The sequence below is a fragment of the Rhinatrema bivittatum genome, chromosome 4 (assembly GCF_901001135.1).
Source record: "Rhinatrema bivittatum chromosome 4, aRhiBiv1.1, whole genome shotgun sequence".
Classification (NCBI taxonomy): Eukaryota; Metazoa; Chordata; class Amphibia; order Gymnophiona; family Rhinatrematidae; genus Rhinatrema; species Rhinatrema bivittatum.
Window position 1 is genome coordinate 346,107,564 of NC_042618.1, and position 23,321 is coordinate 346,130,884.

Here is a 23,321-nt window from a genome sequence, read left to right on the forward strand (position 1 = left end):
AGGTCTCACAAAAAATGTTTTGTCTTATTTTGCATCGCTTGACCTAAATCTGGCCTCTATTTCAAGCAAAGCGTGTCTTCGCCCTCGTAGATGCTAATTAGCTTCCTTTTTAGTGATATCCTTATTTATAAGGCTTCGGGGCATGGTTTCTGAGAGCAGTCCTTCCTGAAAACAGCAGCGTCTTAGAGGAGTCTTGTATAATGTTGTGCAATGCTGAGTGGGTGCTGTCATCTATGTCCAAGATTTTAATATTTCCTACAGTATATAATTAGTTGCACTAAAAGAGTTACCAGTTCCCAAGTGTTTCACTCCTGTGACTCTTCAGTGGCAAAATTGTGTGCTATGAAACATGGGAGTCCGATAGTCTTAAAAACTGAAGTTGCCACTCTTGGGTCCGCATTTAATTATTCTTTAAATGTTAGCTTATTTTTCACCAAATTAGGTATCATAAAATTAAGAACCTATTTGAATGGCTTCATATAGTTGTCTAAGTGATTTTTTTTTTTTTTTTGTAAGAAAGGCAGCTGCAAGGAGTCCACTAAGAAACTGTGATTTTTTTTCCCCCCCCCTGACCTGATTCTTCTATTTCATTCTTAGGGCTTTGATGATTTCATTTTTGCCTTCTTTGCCGTGGAGATGATGATCAAGATGATTGCACTGGGCATTTTCGGGAGGAAGTGTTACTTGGGAGATACTTGGAATTGGCTGGACTTTTTCATTGTGTTGGCTGGGTAAGTGTCACAGGGACCGAAGATTTGCAGTCACTGAACCTTTTTGTATTCTCTTATAGTTCTGTGTTTCTAGGAGGAGATTGCTGTAGAGGATCATCAAAGGCAGCTCTCATGGTGGGCTGGCATCTCAAATAATGTCACAGTTCTGATCACCTTAACTCAGAAAAGCTTCAGAGAAGAGCAACAAAGATGTTTAGGGACAACATCCATACGGGGAGAGACTCAAAATGATAGGGCTCCTTGGTTGGAAAAAAGACAACTGAGGGAAGATATGACAGAGGAATATAAAATTATGAAAGGTGGAGAGAAAATAGATGGGGGGAAACCATTCCTTATGTCTCATAATACAAGTAGAGGACACCTGAAGAAAGTATCCTGCAGCAGGTGTACCCCAAACAAAAGGAGATATACTTTCATAAAATGCATAGTTCACCCATGGAAAACCGTCACAGGATGTTGTGGAGGTTAATAATATGACTGGGTTCTGTATGAGATTAGCTGAATTTATTGAAGAGAGATCAGTCACAGGCTGTTTAACATAACACTCAGGGTGGATAATCTTTCAGTGTAATTTAAATCATTAGTAGTAGATCGAGATTTCTCAGTCCAGTCCTTGGGACACATCCAGCCAATCTGGTTTGCAAGCTATCCACAATAAAAATGTGCAAGACAGATTTGTGTGTACTGTCTGCATTGTATACAAATCTATCTCATGGATAGTCTGAAAACTAGATTGGCTGGTCATGTCCCGAGGACCGGGTTGAGAACCCCTGTACTAGACTACTAGAAAGTTATGGCAGATTTGCCAAAAGTCAGAGCACGTTCCACATGGCCTATTTTTTTTTTTTTTATACATTTCCTCCAGGTATCTTCACTTGCGACTGTTGGGAGAAAGGATACTGGGCTAAATGGATCTTTGATCTGACCCAGTCTGGCAGTTCTTGCATTCTTAGTAGCATTTCTCGAAAGCACTCTAAGGTTTGATTTGATCCTGATGGTAAATAAGTGATGCATTATGACAAGAGGTGCATCCTGGGACGGGATGAAGTATTCTGATGAGGGTGTATTTTGAGTGGAAGTAATACATTCTGATAAGGGAGAAAATGTTACTCGAAAACAATAATGGACTGTGTGCAAGGGGTAAGGTGATGGACTCTGGAAAGAGATGGCGTCCAGATGGGGAACATGTGGTGCCTTTTCGGGAGGATGAGCAGTCTCTTGAATTCATGACGCCTCCTAGCCCTTTGGGTGGTCTAATTTTTTAGTACCATGATCTAGCTGCTTGGTTCTTGACCATGACCGGTGGCTGGAATGATCCCACCTGCACTGAGAAGACAAATATTATTGAAACTGAGTACGGTTGCTGGAAACGGGCATAAAAAGTTATTGTACTTAGAACAAATGAGGAGGCGTCAGGCAAGTTTCCTTCCTACGCAGTAAGGGGCCCATCTCCAAATGGATCTAACTGACTAACCAAGCAGTTAGCCACTCTGGTCCGCCAGGGTGTAAATATTCTGCTTCAGAACTTAAAAAAAGGGCGTTCTGGGAGACCTGGTTGAGAGGGAGAAGACGTTTAGCCCGCAAACACTGACATTTCAGAACTAGCCAGCAAAGTTACGCAACTGTTCCTGTTATAGCTGGCTGGGTTTAGGCCAGTTTTGAGCTGCTACCTAGCTGGCTAGATTGTGGCTGAAATGGCATTTAAACTTAGCCAGCTCTGGCATAGCTAGCTAGGAATGCACAGATGTTTTTTTTTCATTTCTTTTCATTCTTTTTTTTTTTTTTTTGCTGCATTTGTTTCTTTTCATTTAGTTAAAATGAAAAAAAAAAACAAAACCAGAAGGATAAAACAAAATGAAATAAAAAAGTCAGGCACCACTAGAGGCAAAAAAAATCCCTTCTCAGGCCCCCTCTCTGAGCCCAGCCTCCAACCCTGAGCCCTCTTACTGCATTTGTTTTTCCCCCTGAGGTGTGCTTAAAAATGGCACCGGCAGACCAAAGGGCCACCATTATTAATTTCTTCCATGCAAAATGGCACCGGCTTGGGTTTGTGCCTAGCTGTTGCCGTTCCGCGCAGGAGAAATTAAGAATGGTGCCAGCCTCGGTCTGCCAGTGCCATGTGTGGCCATACCACTGGCGGGCAGGAGTGACCAGAGATTGCTCCTGACCCGTGAAGAAAAAGAAAAATATAGTAAGAGGGTTGGGGGGGGGGTGTGAAAGATGAAAGGGGGGGGTGTTGCTGTTCATGGTGGCATTTGGAAACAAAAGAAAACAATGGAGGCCAATATTGAAATGCTACTTAGCTGGAGAAGTAGGGACTGCCAATTAGCCGTATAAGTCACTTATCCAGCTAAGTAGATAGCCAGATAATCAATGAGTGGGGAAAGGGCGGATCAGGTTGGTGCTACTTATCCGATTCACTTAACTGGATAAGTGCCGATATTCAGACTTATCCGGTTAAATTAATCGGATAAGTTAGACGTGCTATAGAGCAGGCTTAACTTAGCTGGGTACAATTTATCCATATAAGTAGAAACTTACACACGAATATCCAGCAGCATAGCCAGGCTGCTGAGTATCCCATGTAAGTTAACCGGATAAGTCTTATCCGGTTAACTTAAATAAATGTTTAATTTTGAATACTGGGCACACGAAATTTTGTTCGTTTTTTTTTTCTTTTGCTCCGTTTTAAAAAAATGAATTGAAATGTTCTGTTTCATTTCAAATAAATACACATCCTTACCACTCAGAGGCTTTTTTGAAAATGCTTTTAAACCCTATATTTTGCTGAGTGTCTATGTGCGTTGTGTGTCTGTGTGTGTGTGTGTTAGGGTTGTTAGATGGAACATAGGTCAGACCTGATAGAATGGGTCCGCTCTGGATTTTGGCCCCTTGCACAAATGGTCTTGCAGTGCCACTTTTCATAGTATGATTTAAAAAAAAGAAGTCTGTGCTTGGAATGGGGCAAAACTGGGATTCTCAGCGCATCACTCCCCGATGACCCTGAAGCTATTTGACAATCCCGCGTGCTGTGTAAAATCATAGAAACCATACATTTTGTTTTTCAAGATACCCTGAAAGCAATTGGAAACCTCTAGAACGCAGTCAATATGTAAGAATTGTAACCACAACGAAACCATATAAACGAGCCGTAACGAATGACGTGGGCCGTAACGAATAGCATGGTAGATAGCTCTGCCATCCCTTTCCCCCTGCTGTTCTGCACTGGCTCTTCTCATCCTCTTTAGCTAATGGCGCAGCTCATCAGCTTCAGGCAAAAATGGGTTTTGGCACTGAGCTAGCACGTTTACCGGCACACTGAAGAAATTGAATGCTATCATTTCAAAACTGTTTTGTTTCTGCTGGGAAATCCTCCAAGTCACATGGTTTGTTCTCAGTTCTTAAAGGGGGAATGCAGACAAAATGGAAGGGGACTCCTTGATTGCTTCCTCAAGGGATCAGAGCCCGGGAGGTCAGAGAACCATTTTTATGTGCGAGACCACAAAATGAATAGTCTTTTTTTTTTCAATTTCTTCAGCATCTTAAATTCATATCTTATTTCTTCATTCCTCTACTTTGATTCTTAATTTTATGTTGTGCTTACAAAGGCTTATGGTAAAATCAAGTGCTGGATCCGGGGGCTGGCTGCAGGACAAGTAGGAGAACTCAGTTCCTGTGAGTTCCCATTTCTGTCAGACCCTGATCAGCAAACTCCTTTCCAAACGGCGCAGTACAGGGCCTGAAGTTGAGCTTTAAATATACACAGCAGGCTTCTCAAATTCTGACCCCCCACCCCCTTAATGGCACGGCACACAAGCCTCAATCTTGCATGAACTCCACCATTTTCTGTGATTTTTTTCCTTAGAGGAAATTGCAGCCCTGACCTGGGCATATTGAGCGGGAGGAGCAATATTTTACTGTGGAGCCTGACTCTTCAAGGCAGGATTTCCAGCCTCCAACAGAATATGTGATCCTGTTTCTGCACAGTGTGAAAAGTCTGTTTATCTGGGTCAATAATGTCCGTCATAATGGCTGACTGTCGTGCTAAGCTTCACATTCCAGACTGGCAACCGTGCTATTAGGGGAAATACCACTGTTTCTGAAGCTGATAGATTTTACAGTGAAAAGCACGAGATGCCAGTTTTAATATATTTATGTATGAATATGACACTCTTGCCTTTTGTAGTTTCCTTCTGAAAACATATGAGGCACCTGGTTTAAATTAAATGTTATTTAAACTCTCAGGAATCTCCTGGCTGTGAGTGGAAATCCTCATAACAAGCTCCCAGTCAAACAGATCGCATTAACCCAGCCCATGAGGTCTTAAGAGCCCCTTGCTTCACCTTGCTGCCCAGGGAGGTCTAAGGTCTTTGAGACGTTTCTGTTCCTGTCATGGACAGGAATTTCCTGGAATGGCTGGGAGGATGCCTGGAAGGTATTCAGAAAGTGAGAGATTGTTATGGTAGCTGAGAGGCTCTCATGCAGTGACTGGGTTTGCTGGTGTCTGGAGGAACCGACCATCATGCATACTTAAAGGCAACTGCTGGGCATGTGGTGAACCAGGATTTCTTCTGTACTTCTGGGCATGCGGGAGACGCTGAGGCACTGATTGTCCTGCCCAAGTAAAGAAGCAGTGGCTTGTCCCGTTGGAGGCTGGGAGAAGGTAGCCGATGTGCAGCAGAAATGACCCTGGTTTGGGTTATGCAGCAATAGTAGAACGTGCGCACGACTGCTATGACCAGAAACAATTTTACACCGGCGCCCAAAGATTCTGCAGCTGTCTGAATCATAACATCGTGGAGCACCCGCAACCCATCAGTGGAATTCCTACAGATAAGTCTCCTCAGATACTAACACTGCTGCAGACAGTGCATACCCCGACTGCCTCACACCACCATCTCATCAGTCCTTCGGGACTTTATCTGGAAACACTCCGCCGCGCCATCCTAGAAGCATACCCTACTTCCCGCTACTGCCTCTCAATCCCCCTGGCAGGCCCATGCATCACAGGGGGTGCATGGAATAGGCTGAAGCCATCTCCCAGTTATTGGAGTAGGGCCCTATGGTTTGTATTTTGTCTCTCTGTCTCCCAGTCTCTCTTCGCATCTCATACAGTGTTACTGATGTGTACATAAGCTGACAAAACTCAAGCTGGGATGATAGAAGTAGGACCGCCATGCAAGAATTTGTTGGCAGCCCATGCAGGTACCTGGGACTTTGTGACTTAGCTTGTGAACAAACCTGCAATTTTTCCCTTAAAATACCGTGTGTAGAAATGCAGTATGTTAATTAATTGTTAACATACAGTGTACATATGTGCATAATGTGCATGCAGAATCAGCGTACCATGCACTCTTGGTCTGACTCTCGCCTGGTTGGTTTTACAGGTCACCTTCTGATTCCTCTCTCCCTTGTAGGAATACCAGCTTTACACAGCTGGGACCTATCAAAGTCATTTGGGCTGATCCAGCATCAAAGCATCTTTAAATACAAAAACAGAGAGTGATTTTCCACAAGCACTTCTTCCCGTTCTGTATGGGAAAAGCTCGGAGAGATGAAGCCTGAAGGTTTTCTGTTTCCCTATTGTATCCTCTTGCTCTTCTGTCTCTTTGCTTTGCACTGTTAACTACAGATTACACATCACTACTTTATAAGGTCACTTCCTTTCTTCCAAAAAAGTGTAATCTAATGGCAGGGAGAAGAGGGAAAGGCGGTGAGTGTGTTAAGTGCCTATGAATGGTAGGTGAAGGGTGATGCATCTATGGCTGGCAGGTAGGTGTAAGGGGTAGGGAAAGGTGGATATGAGGAGAGAGGTACATGGGTATGGTAGGTGGGTGTGAGGGGTGAGTTTCCTTTCTGTGGTAGACAAGTGTAAGGAATAATAATAACTGCATTTGGCAGCTGATACATCATATTTACATGAATGCATTTTAAGGCCAATGGTGGGTTACATGTAACTGGCTGCACTTCAGAAATTAGTACAGCTCATTTACCTGCTTACGTCCTATTTATCAAGTACCGTATAAACTGAGAAGGGAAAAGTGATGGTTTTAATTGCTGGAACATAGCAAAACCCATAGTGTAAAGATTTAGTCCTGCTGAGTGCTCCCAGCTGGTAATACTGTCTGCAGCCTGCACTGGGCTCACATTTTTTAATGCAACGAAAATAGTTTATCAAGAATACAGCGTATAGTATGAAAGGAAAAGCCGGATGCTTGCGGATGTTTTCTGCCCACTGCACCCGGTTTGTCCAAGCGTTCAGAAAATGATAGAACTATTCACTGTAGGTAAATTCCTGTGGGAGATACTTACATTGTTAGTTGGATTTAAAACACGGATAACAAGAAAGGTCCTAATGAAAGCCTCATGGCCCCTCAGCTAGCAGACTCCACAGAGCAGCAGAGGGAAGTGGAGCGGGAGGTGCATTTGGAAGAGGTCCAAAGCAGAGCAATGAGACGTAATCTCCAGGGACCGAGCTACACCAAAGAGAAGGCATGAAGGGAGTTCATGAAACAGTGAAACAAGGCATCTTTGTACTTATCCACTGTCCCCATTGGCCCTCCTCTAGCATGTGAGCTCTCGCACATCATTGTTTGGGGTTTTTTTGGGGGGTTTTTTTTTTTGGCCATCTTGGTTCAGGTATGAGTCGATTAAGGCTATCAATAGTGAGCCAGTCCTGTTTTCCCACCACATTTGTAGACTATATATATATCCCAAGATGCATTGGGGCAGAAATTAAAGACCAAGGTGACCTGGAGCCAGCAGGGGATCTTGGTGTTTGTGTTTGCTGTTGACAGATTCTTATGTTTGACCAGAGGAAGCGCCTCTTTTCCTTCTATGCTCGTGAGGAACCTCTGTGTGTTTGTTGCTAAGCAAGAAATGCTTTCCTATAAATTAAACGCAGATGATGGCAGAGAGTAACCAGGATAGGGTGGAAAAATGCATATTGCTGCCACGATGTTGTCTTCGGTGTTGACCCATTCCCTGCGTTCACTGGGCCTCATGCTGCCTAAGCCAGCAAGTATTTCCTTAGTGTCTGTTTTGATAGCTTTGGTTAGCGTGTGATGTTAGTTGTGGGATGAGTAGTTTGCCATGGTGACCACACTGTTTCGATGTAGGTCTCTGGATGGACTTCAGACTCTGTCATGCAGTCTGTATGCGCAGGCAGCGGGTAGAGGACAAATGATTGCAGTTTTAGTTGGGCCGTCAGATAATAAATTCAGTTTGTTACAAGACTGCATCGTTGATTAGACATAAAAGACTCACGTTCTCTATAAATCAACATTTGTTTGACTATTGTGTGACAACTTCTGCATGATAATCGAGTGGAAGGTTTAAAAAAAAACCCCAAGACAATTTCTTTACATTAGTAGCTGTAGAGTGAGAGCTAGGGATGAGTGGCACATGCCCCTTTAACTGCTCCCTTCCTTAAAACTTATTTAAAACCTTGTAACTACTATTCCCTTTTTTTTCCTTTTTTTTTTTTTTAAACTTTGTCCAGTTTGAAGTTATTTAGTGCGGGGCTGGTGCTACCTGATTTGCTGTCCCCGCCTCCCGATGCCAAAGCCCCCTTGGATTTTAATGGAGCCGTTTATGGGCTTCTCTTGTTTTCTTATTTATGCCGGAACATCATTTACAGGTGCGGTGAGGTTGGAGTAAGGCGACCAGAATGATGGTTTTTTTGGGCATGTCTGGGACGCTTCTTCCCCATAGTGCCAACAGTGGGCAAGTAATTATTTTGTGGGAAGGGTGGTTATCTGGTGGACTGTCCTTATGGGAAATGTTAGTAATCGTCCCTAAAAAGATGCCTAAAAGCACATTCTTTGAATTTTGAAACCAGGGTTGGTTTGTATGTCCTTCATACGGGGGAGTTAAGTATGCAGCAGAAAAATTCAATCAACATGTAAATTATACCAAAAAAAAATCAAGAATAAGTGATAACCCCCCCCCAAAATGTATATTCTGTGTGTAAAATATGTCCCGTCAGAGACAGAACTGGGTCCCAGGATATTTTATACCAGGGCAGGTGCAAATGTCTTAGGTGCCCTAGGTGAACCTTATAGCCTTGTGCTGCACTCCTCCCGCACACAATTAAAAATTGCATATTTATAATCAATTTTACATGAAAAACTACATTAAAGAACAGTCTTCTGAGCTAAAAATATTATTTACAACACATATATTATATTTACATGCACTGCTGTGGTGCCATCCAGTAAACCCTGCAAAAAGCACACTTGGAACCTATATGGTAATAGGCCTATTGTAATGCATGTTGGATGGGTTTGGCTCTTAGAAAGCCATGCATAAACTGAAATACAATTACTAAATAGTAAACTTCCTATATCGAAACAGCATAACTGCCAGCTCTTAAACAGCAACAACCCTACCAATGAAAACTCAACACTGCAAATATTATATAAGATCTTAAAACACCAATACACCTCCTATTAAGAAAATAGAACAAGCCAGGTTGCTATAGATCCCTACACAGAAACTATATGCTAGCAAATACCTCACCTTGTTCACATGTACAGAACATAGACAGATCCTCACCAAATACAGAATAGAGACACCATAAAGTATAAATAGAAACATGTAGACAAAAAATGACCTGGGAACCACAACAAGCCAGACTTTGTATGAAGTGCAACAATGGAAAAACAGAAATACCACCATTCTTTGCAAAACATCAAACAATAAAATATAAAAAATATAAAGCAATCATAATGGTAAAATCATACTGATAAAAAGATTAAATATTTCAAAACAGCTAGGGAAAAGAATAACATCCAATAATGAAAAACACACATGCACGTTTTTTTTAATTTCCCAAAATCCAATACAATATTTCAAAACAGCAGACACATCAAATAACAACCAATAATTAAAACCCCTGTTTTCTATACCTGAGAACTTTTGATTTCTAGTCACCCTGAGATTGTTGTGTATTAATGGGAGAAGATAGGCACACAAACTTTCTCCTTTATTTCTCACATGTACACTCATACATTCATGCTCTCTCACACATATTGTCCACTGTAATGCCCCAGTCTTTTCCTAGGTGTTACTCCTCATTTGGAATCTAATATTCTATAACTACAGTGTGAGTTAAGTTTCCCCATGTGCATCACTTTTCACTTGTCCACATTAAATTTCATTTGCCATCTGAATGCCCAGTCTTCCATTCTCACAAGATCCTCCTACTATTTTTCACAAACCACTTCTGATTTAACAGTTTGGAATAATTTTGTGTCGTCTGCAAATGTGATCACCTCACTTATTATTCCACTTTCCAGATCATTTATAAATATTGTATATTAAAAAGCACCAGTCCCAGCAGAGATCCTTTAGGCATGCCACTGTTTACCTTTCTCCACTGAGAAAACTGACCATTTAGTCCTATTCTATTTCTTATATTTTAACCAGTTTGCAATCCATGATAGGACATTGTCTCCTATCCTGTGATCTTGTTAAATTTTCTCAGGAGTCTCTCATACATTGTCAGACACCTTCTGAAAACCCAAATACACTACATACACCAGCTCACCATTATCCACATATTTATTAACCTCTTATTTATTTATTTATTTGTTTATTTAAAATCTTTTCTATACCGTCGCTAAGTTATATACCATCGCAACGATTTACATGTAGGCACATATTTAATGTAGGTAAAAGTGTACTATAGTACATTCTAACAAGTGCCGTCAAAGGTTCAGTTACAATATATCATTAGACAAAATAATTTTTTAGAGAAGTGGGTCATGACCCACTTCTTAATAAACTGTAGCATATTTGTGAGGCAAGATTTCCATTGAGTAAATATTTGCTGGCTGTGTCCCATTAAACCATGTCTTTCTGTCTATTCATAGATTCTGTTCTTTAGAATAGTTTCCATGATTTTTCCAGGCACTGAAGTCAGACTCACATAGAAACATAGAAATGACGGCAGAAAAAGACCAAATGGTCCATCCAGTCTTTCCAGGAAGCTTATGGTAGCACCAGCCACACCATACAGGTCTCCCCCATAAAGGTATCATCAGGGGGTGGCAACTGCTGTGCCATACAAGTTACTCCTATACTTAGTTTCCCAAACCGTTAAAGTCAGTGCCCTTGTTGGTTGCTGTCTGAGTCCAGCTTCCCGCTATCTCTTGCTGTTAAAGCAGAGAGCAATGTTGGAGTTATATCATAAGTATAAGACTTATTGGTTAAGGGTAGTAACAGCCATATTAGCAAGCTAATCCCATGCTTATTCGTTTTCCCAGATCGTAACATTTATGTCTTTGTTGGTTGCCTTCTGAAACGAATTCCCCTATTCCTCTTTTCCCCCTGCCGTTAAAGCAGAGAGCAATAATGAGTTGCATCAACAGTATGAAGGCTTGTTGGTTAAGGGTAGTAAACGCCACACTAGCAAGTTACCCCTAGGTGCTCTTTTCCTCATTTCCATCCTCTAGCCTTTAGGGATCCACAGTGTCTATCCCATGCCCCTTTGAAATCTTTCACGGTTTTTGTTTTCACCACCTCCTCCAGAAGGAAATTCCAGGCATCCACCATCCTCTCCATGAAAAAATATTTCCTGACGTTGGTTCTGAGTCGTCCTTCCTGGAGTTTCATTCTGTGATCCCCTAGTTCTACTGATTTCTTTCCAATGGAGAAGGTTTGTCGAATGTGCATCATTAAAACCTTTCAGGTATCTGAAGGTCTGTATCATATCTCCCCTGCACCTCCACCATTCTGTACTTTCCTGGATCATCCCTAGAGCCCTTTTTAAAGATTAGAGTTACATTGGCCACCCTCCAGTCAATTTTAATGATAGTCACAAATTACAAGCAATAGATCTGCAATTTCATTTTTGAATTCTTTCAGAACTTTGTGTGTTTACTATCTGGTCTGGGTGATTTGTTACTTTTTAGTTTGTCAAACTGCTTTATTTCATCTTCCAGCTTAACTGCCTCCGCCGATGCCGCTGTCCTCTGGGCCTCCCACATGGCAGGGACGCCGCCACGGATGTCTGCTGCTTCCTGCTTCTCTTTAGGCACAGGCGTGCGCCTCATCTCAACTTTTAAAGGGCCAGCGACAGGAAAAGCCCTGCCGCCCTCTGTGATGATGTCATCGATCCTCGTCTGCTTCAGCCCTATAAAAGGCCTTGCTGCCATTCCTATCATTGCGATAAAATTTGTACCCTGGTATAGCACTGTCCCATTGGTTATCCTCTTTCCACTACATCTCTGAGATGCCTATTATGTCTATCTCTTCATTCAGTGTTATACATTTTAACTCTCCCATCTTACTTTTTAGACTTATGGCATTAGCATACCTTCATTTCAAAGTATGTTTATTGCCTGTATTAACAATCTGCTTAGCAGTTGATAGAGATAATTTGGAATCTTTTAACTCAGGTGATTCTTTACTTATAGGCACATGTGCTACTTTTACTTTTATTGGAACCTCTGTATTGGGATGCCTTAATTCCTTTGTTATTTTAGTATGCTTTGAAGATACTTCTCTCCAAACCATGTGCTGCTGAGCAACTGTAAGCTTTTCCCTGTGTTCTAGTTTAAAAGCTGCTCTATCTCCTTTTGAAGGTTAGCATTAGCAGCCTGGTTCCACCCTGGTTAAGGTGGAGTCCAGCCTTTTGGAATAAGCTCCCTCTTCCCAAAAATGTTGTCCAATTCTTAACAAAATTAAAGCCAACTTCTCTGCACTATCTTATCCATGCATTGAGGCTGGAGCTCTGCCTGCCTCTGGGGACCTGCACATGCAACAGGGAACATTTCAGAGAATTCTACCCTGGAGGTTCTGGATTTCAACGTTCTACCTAAGAGCCTAAATTTAGTTTCCAAAATCTTCTTGCCACACCTTCTTATTTCGTTGCTGCCTACATGTACTATGACAGCTAGCTGCTCCCCACCACTATCTAAAATCCTATCTAGGTGACGTGTGAGGTCCACCACCTTCACATCAGGCAGGCAAGTTACCAGGAGATCTTCATGTCCACCCGCCACCCAGCTATCTACATTCTTAATAACTGAATCACCAACTATGATGGCCAACCTAACCCTTCCCCCCTGGTACTAGTCTTGACTCATTCTTGCTGCAAGAGAATAATCTATCACCTGGAGAGCAGGTCCTTGCTACAGGTTCACTTCCTGCTATACTAGGATAATGCTCTCTGACTAGGTGACATTGCTCCTCTAAAGCAGCACAGGGACTGCCGGATTGGCTTCTATGTCCCTGAAGGTCTCCTCTATATACCTCTCTGTCTGCCTCAGCTCCTCTAGGTCTTCTGCTAGCCTCCAAAAATCAGACTCATTCTCTGAGAGCCAAGAGCTCTTTGCACTGGGCACAAACATACAACTTCTCACCTACTGGTGCAAAAAGGGCCCCATCTCGCTGCTGAACTGCTGCTACATCTTAATATTATTGAATTCTTAGTTAATTTAGGTTTCTATGGGAGTAGGGATGTGTAAATCAGAGTCCTTTAAAATGTATGGAATGTATTTAATGTTAATTTGGCAATGACCTGCAAGGAGACAATAAATCTTATTGATAAAGACTAGGTCACTCCCTTGTTTTAGATAAATCCCCGATTGACCTTTTCTGTGAAAATATCTCTTGTACTCTTATATGGGATAAGAGTTCATAAATCAAAAAAATGAGGCTTAGATGTTGATGGGAGGGAAAGAAATACACTATAAAAAAAATCACCTACTTTTCCCAGCCTATTTGTTAATCAAGACACGCAAACTAAAATAAATTACCTACCTTTCCTAATTTTTTTGTTAATCAAGGCACACATAAACTAAAAGACATTATCTACCTTTCCTAGACTTTTATTTAATCAAGGCACACTCACGCGCGCACACACACAAAGAAATTACCTACCTTTTCTAGCTATTAATCAAGGCACACACATACACTAAAAGAAATTCCCTACCTTTCCTAGCTTTTAATCAAGGCACACAAACTAAAAATGTAATTTATCCCACAATTTCACCTCTTCCCAAACTTTTAGTCCAGTAGGAGTGGAAGAGCAGGGAACCAGGGAAACCAGGGTTCAATCCCACTGACACTTTATCCTCCATTGCCTCAGGTACAAATTTAGGACCTGATTCATCAAGGTCTTTTCCCATAGACACAGAATGGGAAAAGAGTCTTAGTGAATCCAGTTCTTAGATTGTGAGCCTTCTGGGAGTAGGGAAATACCTACAGTACCTCAATGTAATCTGCTTTGATGTGCCAAAAAGTGGAATATAAAAAAAATTACCCAGCATGCATATAATCTGCATATTGTGCCAACATACACTGCATGAAGTCTATATATTCTACACTAGCAATATGTGCAGTCTCTCTTAAAACTGACCTATTGCATACAAAATAGGTTATCTCCACATAAAAATGTGATACAGTTTGGAGGGATTATAATGACTGAAACAAATCTCTGCAATTACAATAGTGTCCATTTGGGCTAAGAATAGGCACAGATTAGCAGACTTCATTCTCTGAAGCTTGGCTTCTGAGCTGTTTCAGCTGCCAGTATTGCATAAAAAAAATAAAATAAAGGGAGGCTTTGATAAATCACATAATTATGCTGTATTATTTTAAAAGAGAAGAAATTCTGGGCATTGAGAGCTAATATCTTGGTCTCCCGCTGCAAGAACATTTCAAGGTGAACTTGGGGTTTGTAGGCTATTTAAATATAATGTGATGCAGTTCTTGTATTGGGAGCACTGGCTTCTAAGGATGTGCAGAAGAAAAAAAAATGTGTTTTCGTTTGTTCATTTGGTTTGTTAGGACCCATATTCATTTCATTAGTTATAATGCAAAAAAAAAAATTTAGTTTATTCGTTTCATTAGTTTTATTCGTTTTCCATTAAAACCTATGTGAGAAACATTACAGTGTATTCTGGGCTCTAGAATAGTGATTTTTGTTATCAATTCTAATGAAACTTGTGAGAAGAAATCATCAGAAGGGGAAAAGTACTGCAAGATATTTAGTGTGTGGCAAAGTGGCATAAATATTAGCCTAAAGTTCCACAAAAGGATACCAGGTTTACAGGATTGGCAGGAGTTCTTTAAAGCAACGTGAGTGGAACAACGAAGGAAGAAGTAGAGGAAGAACACCCCAAGGTACAAAAAGAGGATGCCAGCCCAGCAATAGATCTCAGTGGTGGTGGTGGTTGGAGCAAAGGAGGCAGAGGATCTCAGTGAATTCATGCCCAGTGGTGGTGATTGTGGCAAAGCAGGCAAAGGAAGTCAGTGGTGACATGCTCCAGTTGGTATTTGGGAAGTGCCACCACTGAGGCATGACTCCACTGACTTCCCCTACCTCCTTCGCCTCAATAACTGTTTGGTGAAAAGGAGGCAGGGGAACTCTATGGAGTCATTCCTCGGGTGTGGCATTTGGGGAAAAGGAGGCAGAGGAACTCTGTGAAGTCATGGCTCAGTGGTGGCATTTGGGGAAAAGGAGGCAGAGTAACTCTGTGAAGTCATGTTTTAGTGGTGGCATTTGGAGAAAAGGAGGCGGAGGAATTCCAGTGGAATCATAACCCAGCGGTGGTGCTTGGGGCTCAGTAGGCACAGGAACTCAGTGGAGCCATGACCCAGCTATGGTGCACAGGACTAAGCAGGTAGATAAAATCAATAGAGTTATGACCCAGCGGTGGTGCTTGGAATAATGCAGGTAGAATTAGGATGTGAAAATCTCCTTGTAGTATTGTTGGGGTATGGCAGTGGAAGGCTGTTGCTGGATATGCTGCCAGAGCCCTGTAAGTGTCAAGACCCAGTGTTGTTGTTGGGGACGTGTAAGAAGGAAGCAGGAGGAGTGAAGCCCCAGTGTTGTTGTTGGGAAACATATAAGGAGGAAGCAGGTTGAATCAGGACCAATTGTTGTTGTTGGGGGCATGTAAGGAGGAAGCAGGCTGAATCAGCTCCCACTAATGTTGGGGATGTGTAAGGAGGAAGCAGGAGGCATGAAGCCCCCGTACATAACATAAGAACATAAGATATGCCATACTTGGTCAGACCAAGGGTCATTCAAGCCCAGCATCCTGTTTCGAACAATGGCCAATCCAAGTCACAAGTATCAAAAGTACACAAATAGTAAATAGATCCCATTCTACTAATGCCGGCAACAAGCAGTGGCTATTAATAGCAGTTTATGGACTTCTCCTCCAGTGTTGTTGTTGGGGACATGTAAGGAGAAAGCAGGGTGTGACAAGCCCTGCTTGTCTTGATGGGGCAAGTCAGAAGGTAGCAAGGTGTGTCAGGCCACGGCTATTTTGATGGGGATATGTCAGGACGAAGGAAGCTGAGTCAGATCCCAGTGTTGTTGATGGGGACAAGTCAGGAGGCAGCAGAGTGTGATAGACCCCATGTTGCGCTCATCGGTCGCAGATGGCTGCGATCTTTGCTGCTGCTCACCTCATTTTGCCCAGTAGCTCCGATTCTGGCTAAGATGGCCACCTCTGCCTCTGCATGCCGACCCCTCTGGTGTTCCCGAGACGGCGAGGGCGATCCCGGTCGCCATCTTGAATCTGGTGTGATCTAGGGCATGCGCGCCTGCCTCCTTCTTAGGCACGTCATGGTGGGAACCTCGAGGGCGTCCCCTCCACATGACATCACTGCCTACGTGTATTTAAACCTACTGGACTTTCCTACCTACGAGTTAGCAAGGATTCCATCTTGCTTAATTCCTTTACGCTGAGACGCTTCGCATTGCTGTTCCTGCATTCCAGGCTGAGTGACTCAGCTACCAGCTCCTCGGGGGCCTTGCTGCACTCAGGGCTATCCACTCCTCGGAGAGCCTCTTCTGCCTATCTCACCTTCACCAGCTAAGTGAGTTCTCTTGCATCGGATCTCCGCTGCTGCTACTACAAATTCTCTACGGCATTCTGAGTACAAGACCTAGTCTGCATTACCACATCAATCTTGCTGTGTGGATCCTTGGGTTACCCCGCTCTGTGGACCACTACCAGATCCACGCCGTCTTCTGTCAGTTGCCAACACCTACCTCCGGCCTACCCCTCACTGCGGACCACTACTGGAGCTACTACGCACAAGGTATACCAGAAGCAAGTACTTTCTGGGTTACCCCGCTCTGCGGACCACTACTGGACTCATGCTGTCTTGTACCAGTTACCCACAGCTGCCTCCGGCCTACCCCGTGCTGCGGACCACTACTGGAGCTACCATGCACAAAGCCTATCAAGAAGCAAGGATTCCCCGGGTTACTCTGCTCTGCGGACCATTACTGGAGAATCCATCCCAGGTCTTCTAATTCCAAGACTGAGTATTCAAACCCGCTCCTCGGGTTTCTCTTGCTGTACAATAAATATTCTCTGACTCCTGTGTCCATCACTGCTGAGACCCCGCCTGTCGTGGAGAGTCTCCACAGGGCTCCTCCCTGTGGGTGGAGTCAGCTCTCTCCATGACCCAAGGGCCCACAAACCAAGTTAAAACATAACACCCCAGTTTTGTTGATGAGAACAAGTCAGGATGCAGCAAGATGTGACAGGCCCCATTTGTCTTGATGGAGACAATTCAGGAGGGAAGAAAGTATGACAGGCACCAGATGTTTTAATGGGGACAAGTCAGGGGCTAGCAGGGTTTGACAAGCCCAAGTTGGCTTGATGAGAACAATTCAGAAGAGAGCAGTGTGACAGACCCCAGTGTTGCTGATAGGGACATATCAGGAGGCAACAGACTATGACAGGCTCCTGTTGTCCTGATGGGGACAAGTCAGGAGGCAGCAAAGTGTGACAGGCCCCAGTTGTCTTGAAAGGGACAAATCAGGAGGTAGCAGGATGTGACAAGCCCCAGGTTTCTTGATAGGATCAATTAGGAAAAATCAAGTGAGTCAGGCCAAGGTGTTGTCAATGGGATATGACAGGAGCAGCAGGACTGGTCAGACCCCAATGTTGTTGTTGTGGACATGACTGGAGGCAGCAGGATTGATCAGACCCCAGCATTGTCGTTGGGTATGTGACAGGAGGCAATAGGATTAGTCTGACCCCAGTGTTGTCACTGGGGATGTGACAGGAGGCAGCAGGATGTAACAGGCCCCAGTTTTGTTGATGGGGCAAGTCAGGTGGTAGCAGGATGTGGCAGGCCCTGGTTTTGTTGCTGGGGACAAATCAGGAGGTAGCAAAGTATGACAGGCCCCAGTTGTCTTGAAGGGGACAAATCAGGAGGTATCTGGGTGTGACAAGCCTCAGTTGTCTTGATGGGTAGGAGGTAGCAGGGTGTGACAGGCCCCAGTTGTCTTGATGGGGACGTCAGGAGGTAGCAGGTTGTGACAGGCCCCAATTGTCTTGATTGGGATGTGAGGATTTAGCAAGGTGTGATGGGAATAAGTCAGGAGGCAGCAAAATGTGACAGGCCCCAGTTGTCTTGATGGGGACAAGTCAGGAGGCAGCAGGGTGAGACAGGCCCCAGCAAGCTGAGTCAGACCCCATTGTTGTCATTGGGGATGTGACAGGAGGCAGTAGGATGTGACACGCCCCAGTGCTGTTTATGGGGACCAGTCAGGAGGTTGCAGGATTGGTCAGACTCCAGTGATGGTAAACAGGGCAAGGAAGGCAGAGAGTATCAGTGAATGTTGGCCCCAGTGTGTTGCTAAGGGTTATGTAGGCAGATTGTATCTGTGCATGTTGACCTCAGTGATATTGCTAAGGGCTAGGCAGGCAGAAGGGTGTCTGTGCATGTTGGCCTCAGTGATGTTGGTAAGGGAAAGACAGCAGAGTATTTCAGTTCATTTTGGTCCAAGTGATGTTGCTAAGTGCTAGGCAGGTAGAGGGTGTCATTGCATGTTGGCCCCAGTGATGTTGCTAAGGGCTAGGCAGGCAGATTGTGTCAGTGCATGTTGGCTCCAGTGATAAGAATATATGAAGTTGCTATACTGGGTCAGATTGAGGGTCCATCAAGCCAAGCATCTATTTCCAACAGTGGCCAATCCAGGTTACAAGTATCTGGCAAGTGCCCAAAGATTATATAGATCCCATGCTACTAATGAAAATAGCAGTGGATATTCCTTAATCTACTTAATTAATAGCAGTTTAAGGACTTCTCCTGCAGGAACATATCCAAACCTTTTTTAAACCCAGCTACACTCTCTACCATAACCACATCCTCTTGCAACAAATTCCAGAGTTTGATTGTGCATTGAGTTAAAAAGAATTTTCTCCAATTTGTTTTAAATGTGCTTCTTGCTAACTTCATGGAGTGCTCCCTAGTCCATCTGTAATCTGAACGAGTAAATAACCAATTCACATTTACCTATTCTACACCTCTCACGATTTTATAGACCTCCATCATATCCCCCATTAGCCTTCTCTTCTCCAAGCTGAACAGCCCTAACCTCTTTAGCCTTTCTTCATAGGGGAGCCGTTCCATGCCCTTTATCATTTTGGTCACCCTTCTCTGTACCTTCTCCAGTGCAGTTATATCTTTTTTGAGATGCGGCAAACAGAATTGCAACCAGGTGCAGTCTCATTATACAGCGATAAAGGTGCATTATAAGGGCAGCAGTGTGATTGTGGATGTGTGACCCAACTGACGGTATTGGGGACACAGCAGGACTCAGTTTTCGGTGTGGTGTGGCCCTTGATCTGGCATCTTAGGCCTGGGCAGTGGCAACAGCAGTGCGATTGCAGAAGTGTGATCCGGCAGTGTTGGGGATACAGCAGCAGATATAGTCAGTCACTGGATGTGGATGTTGCTGGATGCAGGATGTATTGTAAGCACTATTGCTGGTATTTGAGGTACGACAGGCAGAGGAGCTCCATGACCTTCAAATTCCTTTCATTTGTCTTTCCACTCGCATGGCAAATCTGGATACCCAAGCAAAGGCAGATTAATTTTTAGGAACACTAGCTTTTCCATCAAGGGTGGTGACAGCCTGCAGCGATGAGGGCTTACGATGTCCCCTGTCATACTCTTTTGCTGTGGGACACTCATTGTTGGGCAAGAGAGATAGTGCTGAACTACTCTCGCTAGGTCTGGCCAGATGCTGGACTTGTGGACCAATATGCCGGCACATCTGTGTCCATATCCTCGATGTGCTCTGCGAGATAGCGTATCACTGAGATCTGAGCTGCCCTCTCCTTTGCTGTTATCGGACGTGTGTCTTTCTTCCCAGCTGCTTTCATGATCACCTGGGACAAAAGTGAGGATTGTTTCGGTTTTACTGTGGAGGAGGGAGTGTTCGGTGGTGATGGCAGGGTATTGCTCTGTCTTACACTACTGCCTGACCTGGCCAGTGATGGTGTTTCCTCTTGTGCTACATCCCTCCTCTGTCTCAACATCTGGTGCTCTAGTTGACAGACATCCTCTGTCAGCATGCTCTTCAAATGTGTCAGATTGGCCTCCAGTGAGAGTATCCCTTTTACACGTGGATCACATAATGAAGCAAACAAGTATGTGGGGGTTTATGGTTTGAGGTCCGTCTCTCTGTCACCTGTTTTACAAAAATGCCAGACAGCGCAGCTCCTCAGCTCTTCCTGTTGAAAGCCCTCCAACCTTTCTAATGGATGTTTACTATGAGGATGACATCCCCCAAGGTGGCACTTGTGGCACTCAGCTCCTCTGTCACATCCTTAAAGGATTGCATGACTGATCAATCATGATGCCCTAGGGAAGCCTGCACACCTATCTCCATTTCCATAGTCAGATCATGCAGGGGTGTCTGCTGCTCCACTGGCCCCTGCAGCATCATGAAGGTAGAATTCCAGCAGGTGCCCACATCTTGAATGAGACACTTGTGAGGCATCTCTGATTCCTCCTGCTTTTCACAGAGAAGGCCCCCCACCGTAACATTTTAGTGGAGGTGCCCAGCTATTTTCCTATACTCTATTAAACCAATCAGGTAGATATTCTGTGGTTCCCTGGACCCCCTGCCCCAGGGCCTCCTTCACTGCTAAGTGCGGGATGTGAGCAAAGCATCATACACTCTAATATCCCCCATCGGATACTGCCTTTACCATATTGGAGCATTGTCAAAAAACCCTGCATTTACACTTCTGGTTTTCTGATCCAGCTGCCAGCCCTCCGGAATTCCTTTAATGGCTCATAAAATATTGGCCAACGTATGGGCCCCATCCACCAGCACCCTCTTACTCCGTCCCTTCTGGAGCTGCTACCTGCCCCTACCTCAGCCAGGCCCCACTAGTGTGCTGTCAGAGAGAGGAAGAAGTGTGAAGTGTTTGTGGATGTCCAGATGTCGCCAGTGACATGCACACTTCTCCCCTGTGACTTCACCAGCAGCACCTGGATGCAGCTATGCCAATGTTTGTTCAAACTGGGGATGACCTTTCTGCTGACAGTAGTCCTGGAGGGCACTTTATAGTTTGACACTAACAGATGCAGCAACCGCCTGAGACCCATGTTCTCCACTATCTACAGGGGCTATTCGTCTAAAACAATCATCTCGCCAATAGCCCTAGTCCCCACTTTGGATGCTGCATGCCTCTTTCCCTGTGACAGTGCCACTGAACACCACCCCATTTCCTCCATTGTGGACTGTCGCTTCCTAGGTATAACTGGGGACTTCTGCTGCTGGTCTTGCCACATGACTGGTAGCTGAAGGCTTGGAAGCAGCTTGAGGAACACTCGCCCCCTTTTTAAATAGTGTCCTCTGTCTTGCAGAAGGAGCCCCTTACTGCTTCCTCCACTATCCCCAAGTGCATATTGAAGGGAATGCTGCTTCTGTTGTCTGTGGACCCTTGGGCCAAGTCAGAATTGGCTCTAACTGCAGGGAGGCATCCTGCAGGTTCTCATTGTTGGCAGGCGGATCCAGGCAAAGCAGAGACCGGTCAGGACCTTTACCTATACCAGCCCACATTGCCCAAGGGTTGAGCCTTTGGGTGCTGGGGCCAGCAGGACTTAGGTGGGGTCTCTGCTGGAGGCGGGTCTGTAGTTAGCTAGAGTCATAAGCAGGTGGCGGTTAGGCATATCCAAGATTCGAGCCAAGGTCAAAACCAGGTATGCATCCCAAGGAGGAGAAGAGGGACGGATAGGCAGGGCAGGCAAGCAAAGGCAAGAACAAATGGGCAACGAAGAAGGAGACAAACTGGATGAGGACTAAAGACAAGCTGGAATGCAGGGAAGCAACATGCACTACTAGAAAGTAGCTGGACCTGATGCTGAGACAAATTGTGTCTGGAATGCTGCCTTCTTATAGGGCCATGGGGTTGATGTAATTGATGTCATCAGTAGGGGATGCGTGGACTTTCCCACTATGGTCCCTTTAAATGTCGGCAAGAGGCGCATGCATGCGCCTAGGAAGACATGGCATGTCAGTGACAGCAGCATTCTACCTCATGGATAGCTGATGGCTTTCTCTGCACTGGGAGGCAATACTGTGCGCTGACGGTGTTTCTCCACGTCAAGATGTGGCACGTCCCATGGACCACCGAACATAACAGCTTCTTCAGGTGATGCTCCATCCCAGAATTACTTAAATGGTCCACTTGCCTCCTTTGCATAATATTTACAATGTGCAAAGTGTGGGTCCTCCCTGATTTAAAAATGGCTCCAGATCACAGATTTCTTTCATGATTCCTTGCCTCTGTCTGCATCCTTGGGGGTGGAAGATGATGGCACTGAAGTAACAGTGGAGACAGATGGATCCTGAGAAACTGGGGCAAAAGATTCACTCATGCTCTGTTCCTGCACTGTCAGTGTGACTCTTACTCTCCAGCATCAACTCCTGTCTCTCTCTCTTTCATCAATGAAGTGGAGGCTAAAACAGTACTCATTAATCCTTCTAATTCAGTGACTGCAAACAGCTCTCCCATCTCTGATTCAGGAAATCCTTTAAAGGATTCAGAAGAAGAGGATGACATAACTGCTTTTGCTGCCTGTGCTACATCAGTGGTTGATTGTGCTGCCAGTGCTTTAGGTTTTACAACTTATACTTCAACTTCCACAGGCACTAGTAGTGGTTGTACACTACGGCTGCTGTTTGCCCTTTCCTTCTCCCCTGACACAGATTCTGGCTGAGATACAGCTGATGCTGGCATATCCTCCTCCCCAAATTTCAATTTCTTGTGGCTTGACATGCCTGTCTCTTCTGCTGATATTTTGGATTTTAAAAAATCCCTCTTTATTTTGGTTGGGGGACTCACTATTTTCTTAAAAAAGAATGCTTTTCCTAATGCGGCCTTGCTATGGCCTTTACCTTTGCCTGACATGATGTGATTTTATCAGGTGCTGTTCCTGCTTACTGGGATTTAAATGATGAATTGGATAAAAGATGTTTTAATCTTTATCATTTTCAATCAGGCGAAGGTTTGTGACTAAACTGAGTGATCACACACAAACAGAATATACTACAGTACTATTTTAATATACTATATTTTTCTCTTCACACTAGTGCACTGAACAACACACATGCAAGAGAATAATGAATAATGCTAGTATATATGTGCATGAGTACAGCCATGAGTGCACTATTACTGCAGTAAAAAAATGAATCTACAAAGTGGCTGGCTGAACCTGTGACAGTGACTGCCTGCTTTCTTTGAATATACACTGACCCTGGTGTACAGACCCAGACAGATAGAGAGCATAGAAAAAGCACTTATGCAC

At 44.1% G+C, this 23,321-nt stretch overlaps 1 protein-coding gene across 8 annotated transcripts in view; it reads left to right on the top strand.

The window, feature by feature from the left end:
* Positions 1 to 23,321, top strand: part of CACNA1G (calcium voltage-gated channel subunit alpha1 G) — a 468,525-nt gene that overhangs the window by 224,276 nt on the left and 220,928 nt on the right. For all 8 annotated transcript variants that reach the window (XM_029600643.1, XM_029600645.1, XM_029600651.1 and 5 more), the window contains exon 3: positions 598 to 731. In XM_029600643.1, the coding sequence (XP_029456503.1) occupies positions 598 to 731 (134 nt within the window). The remainder of the gene's footprint in view (positions 1 to 597; positions 732 to 23,321) is intronic.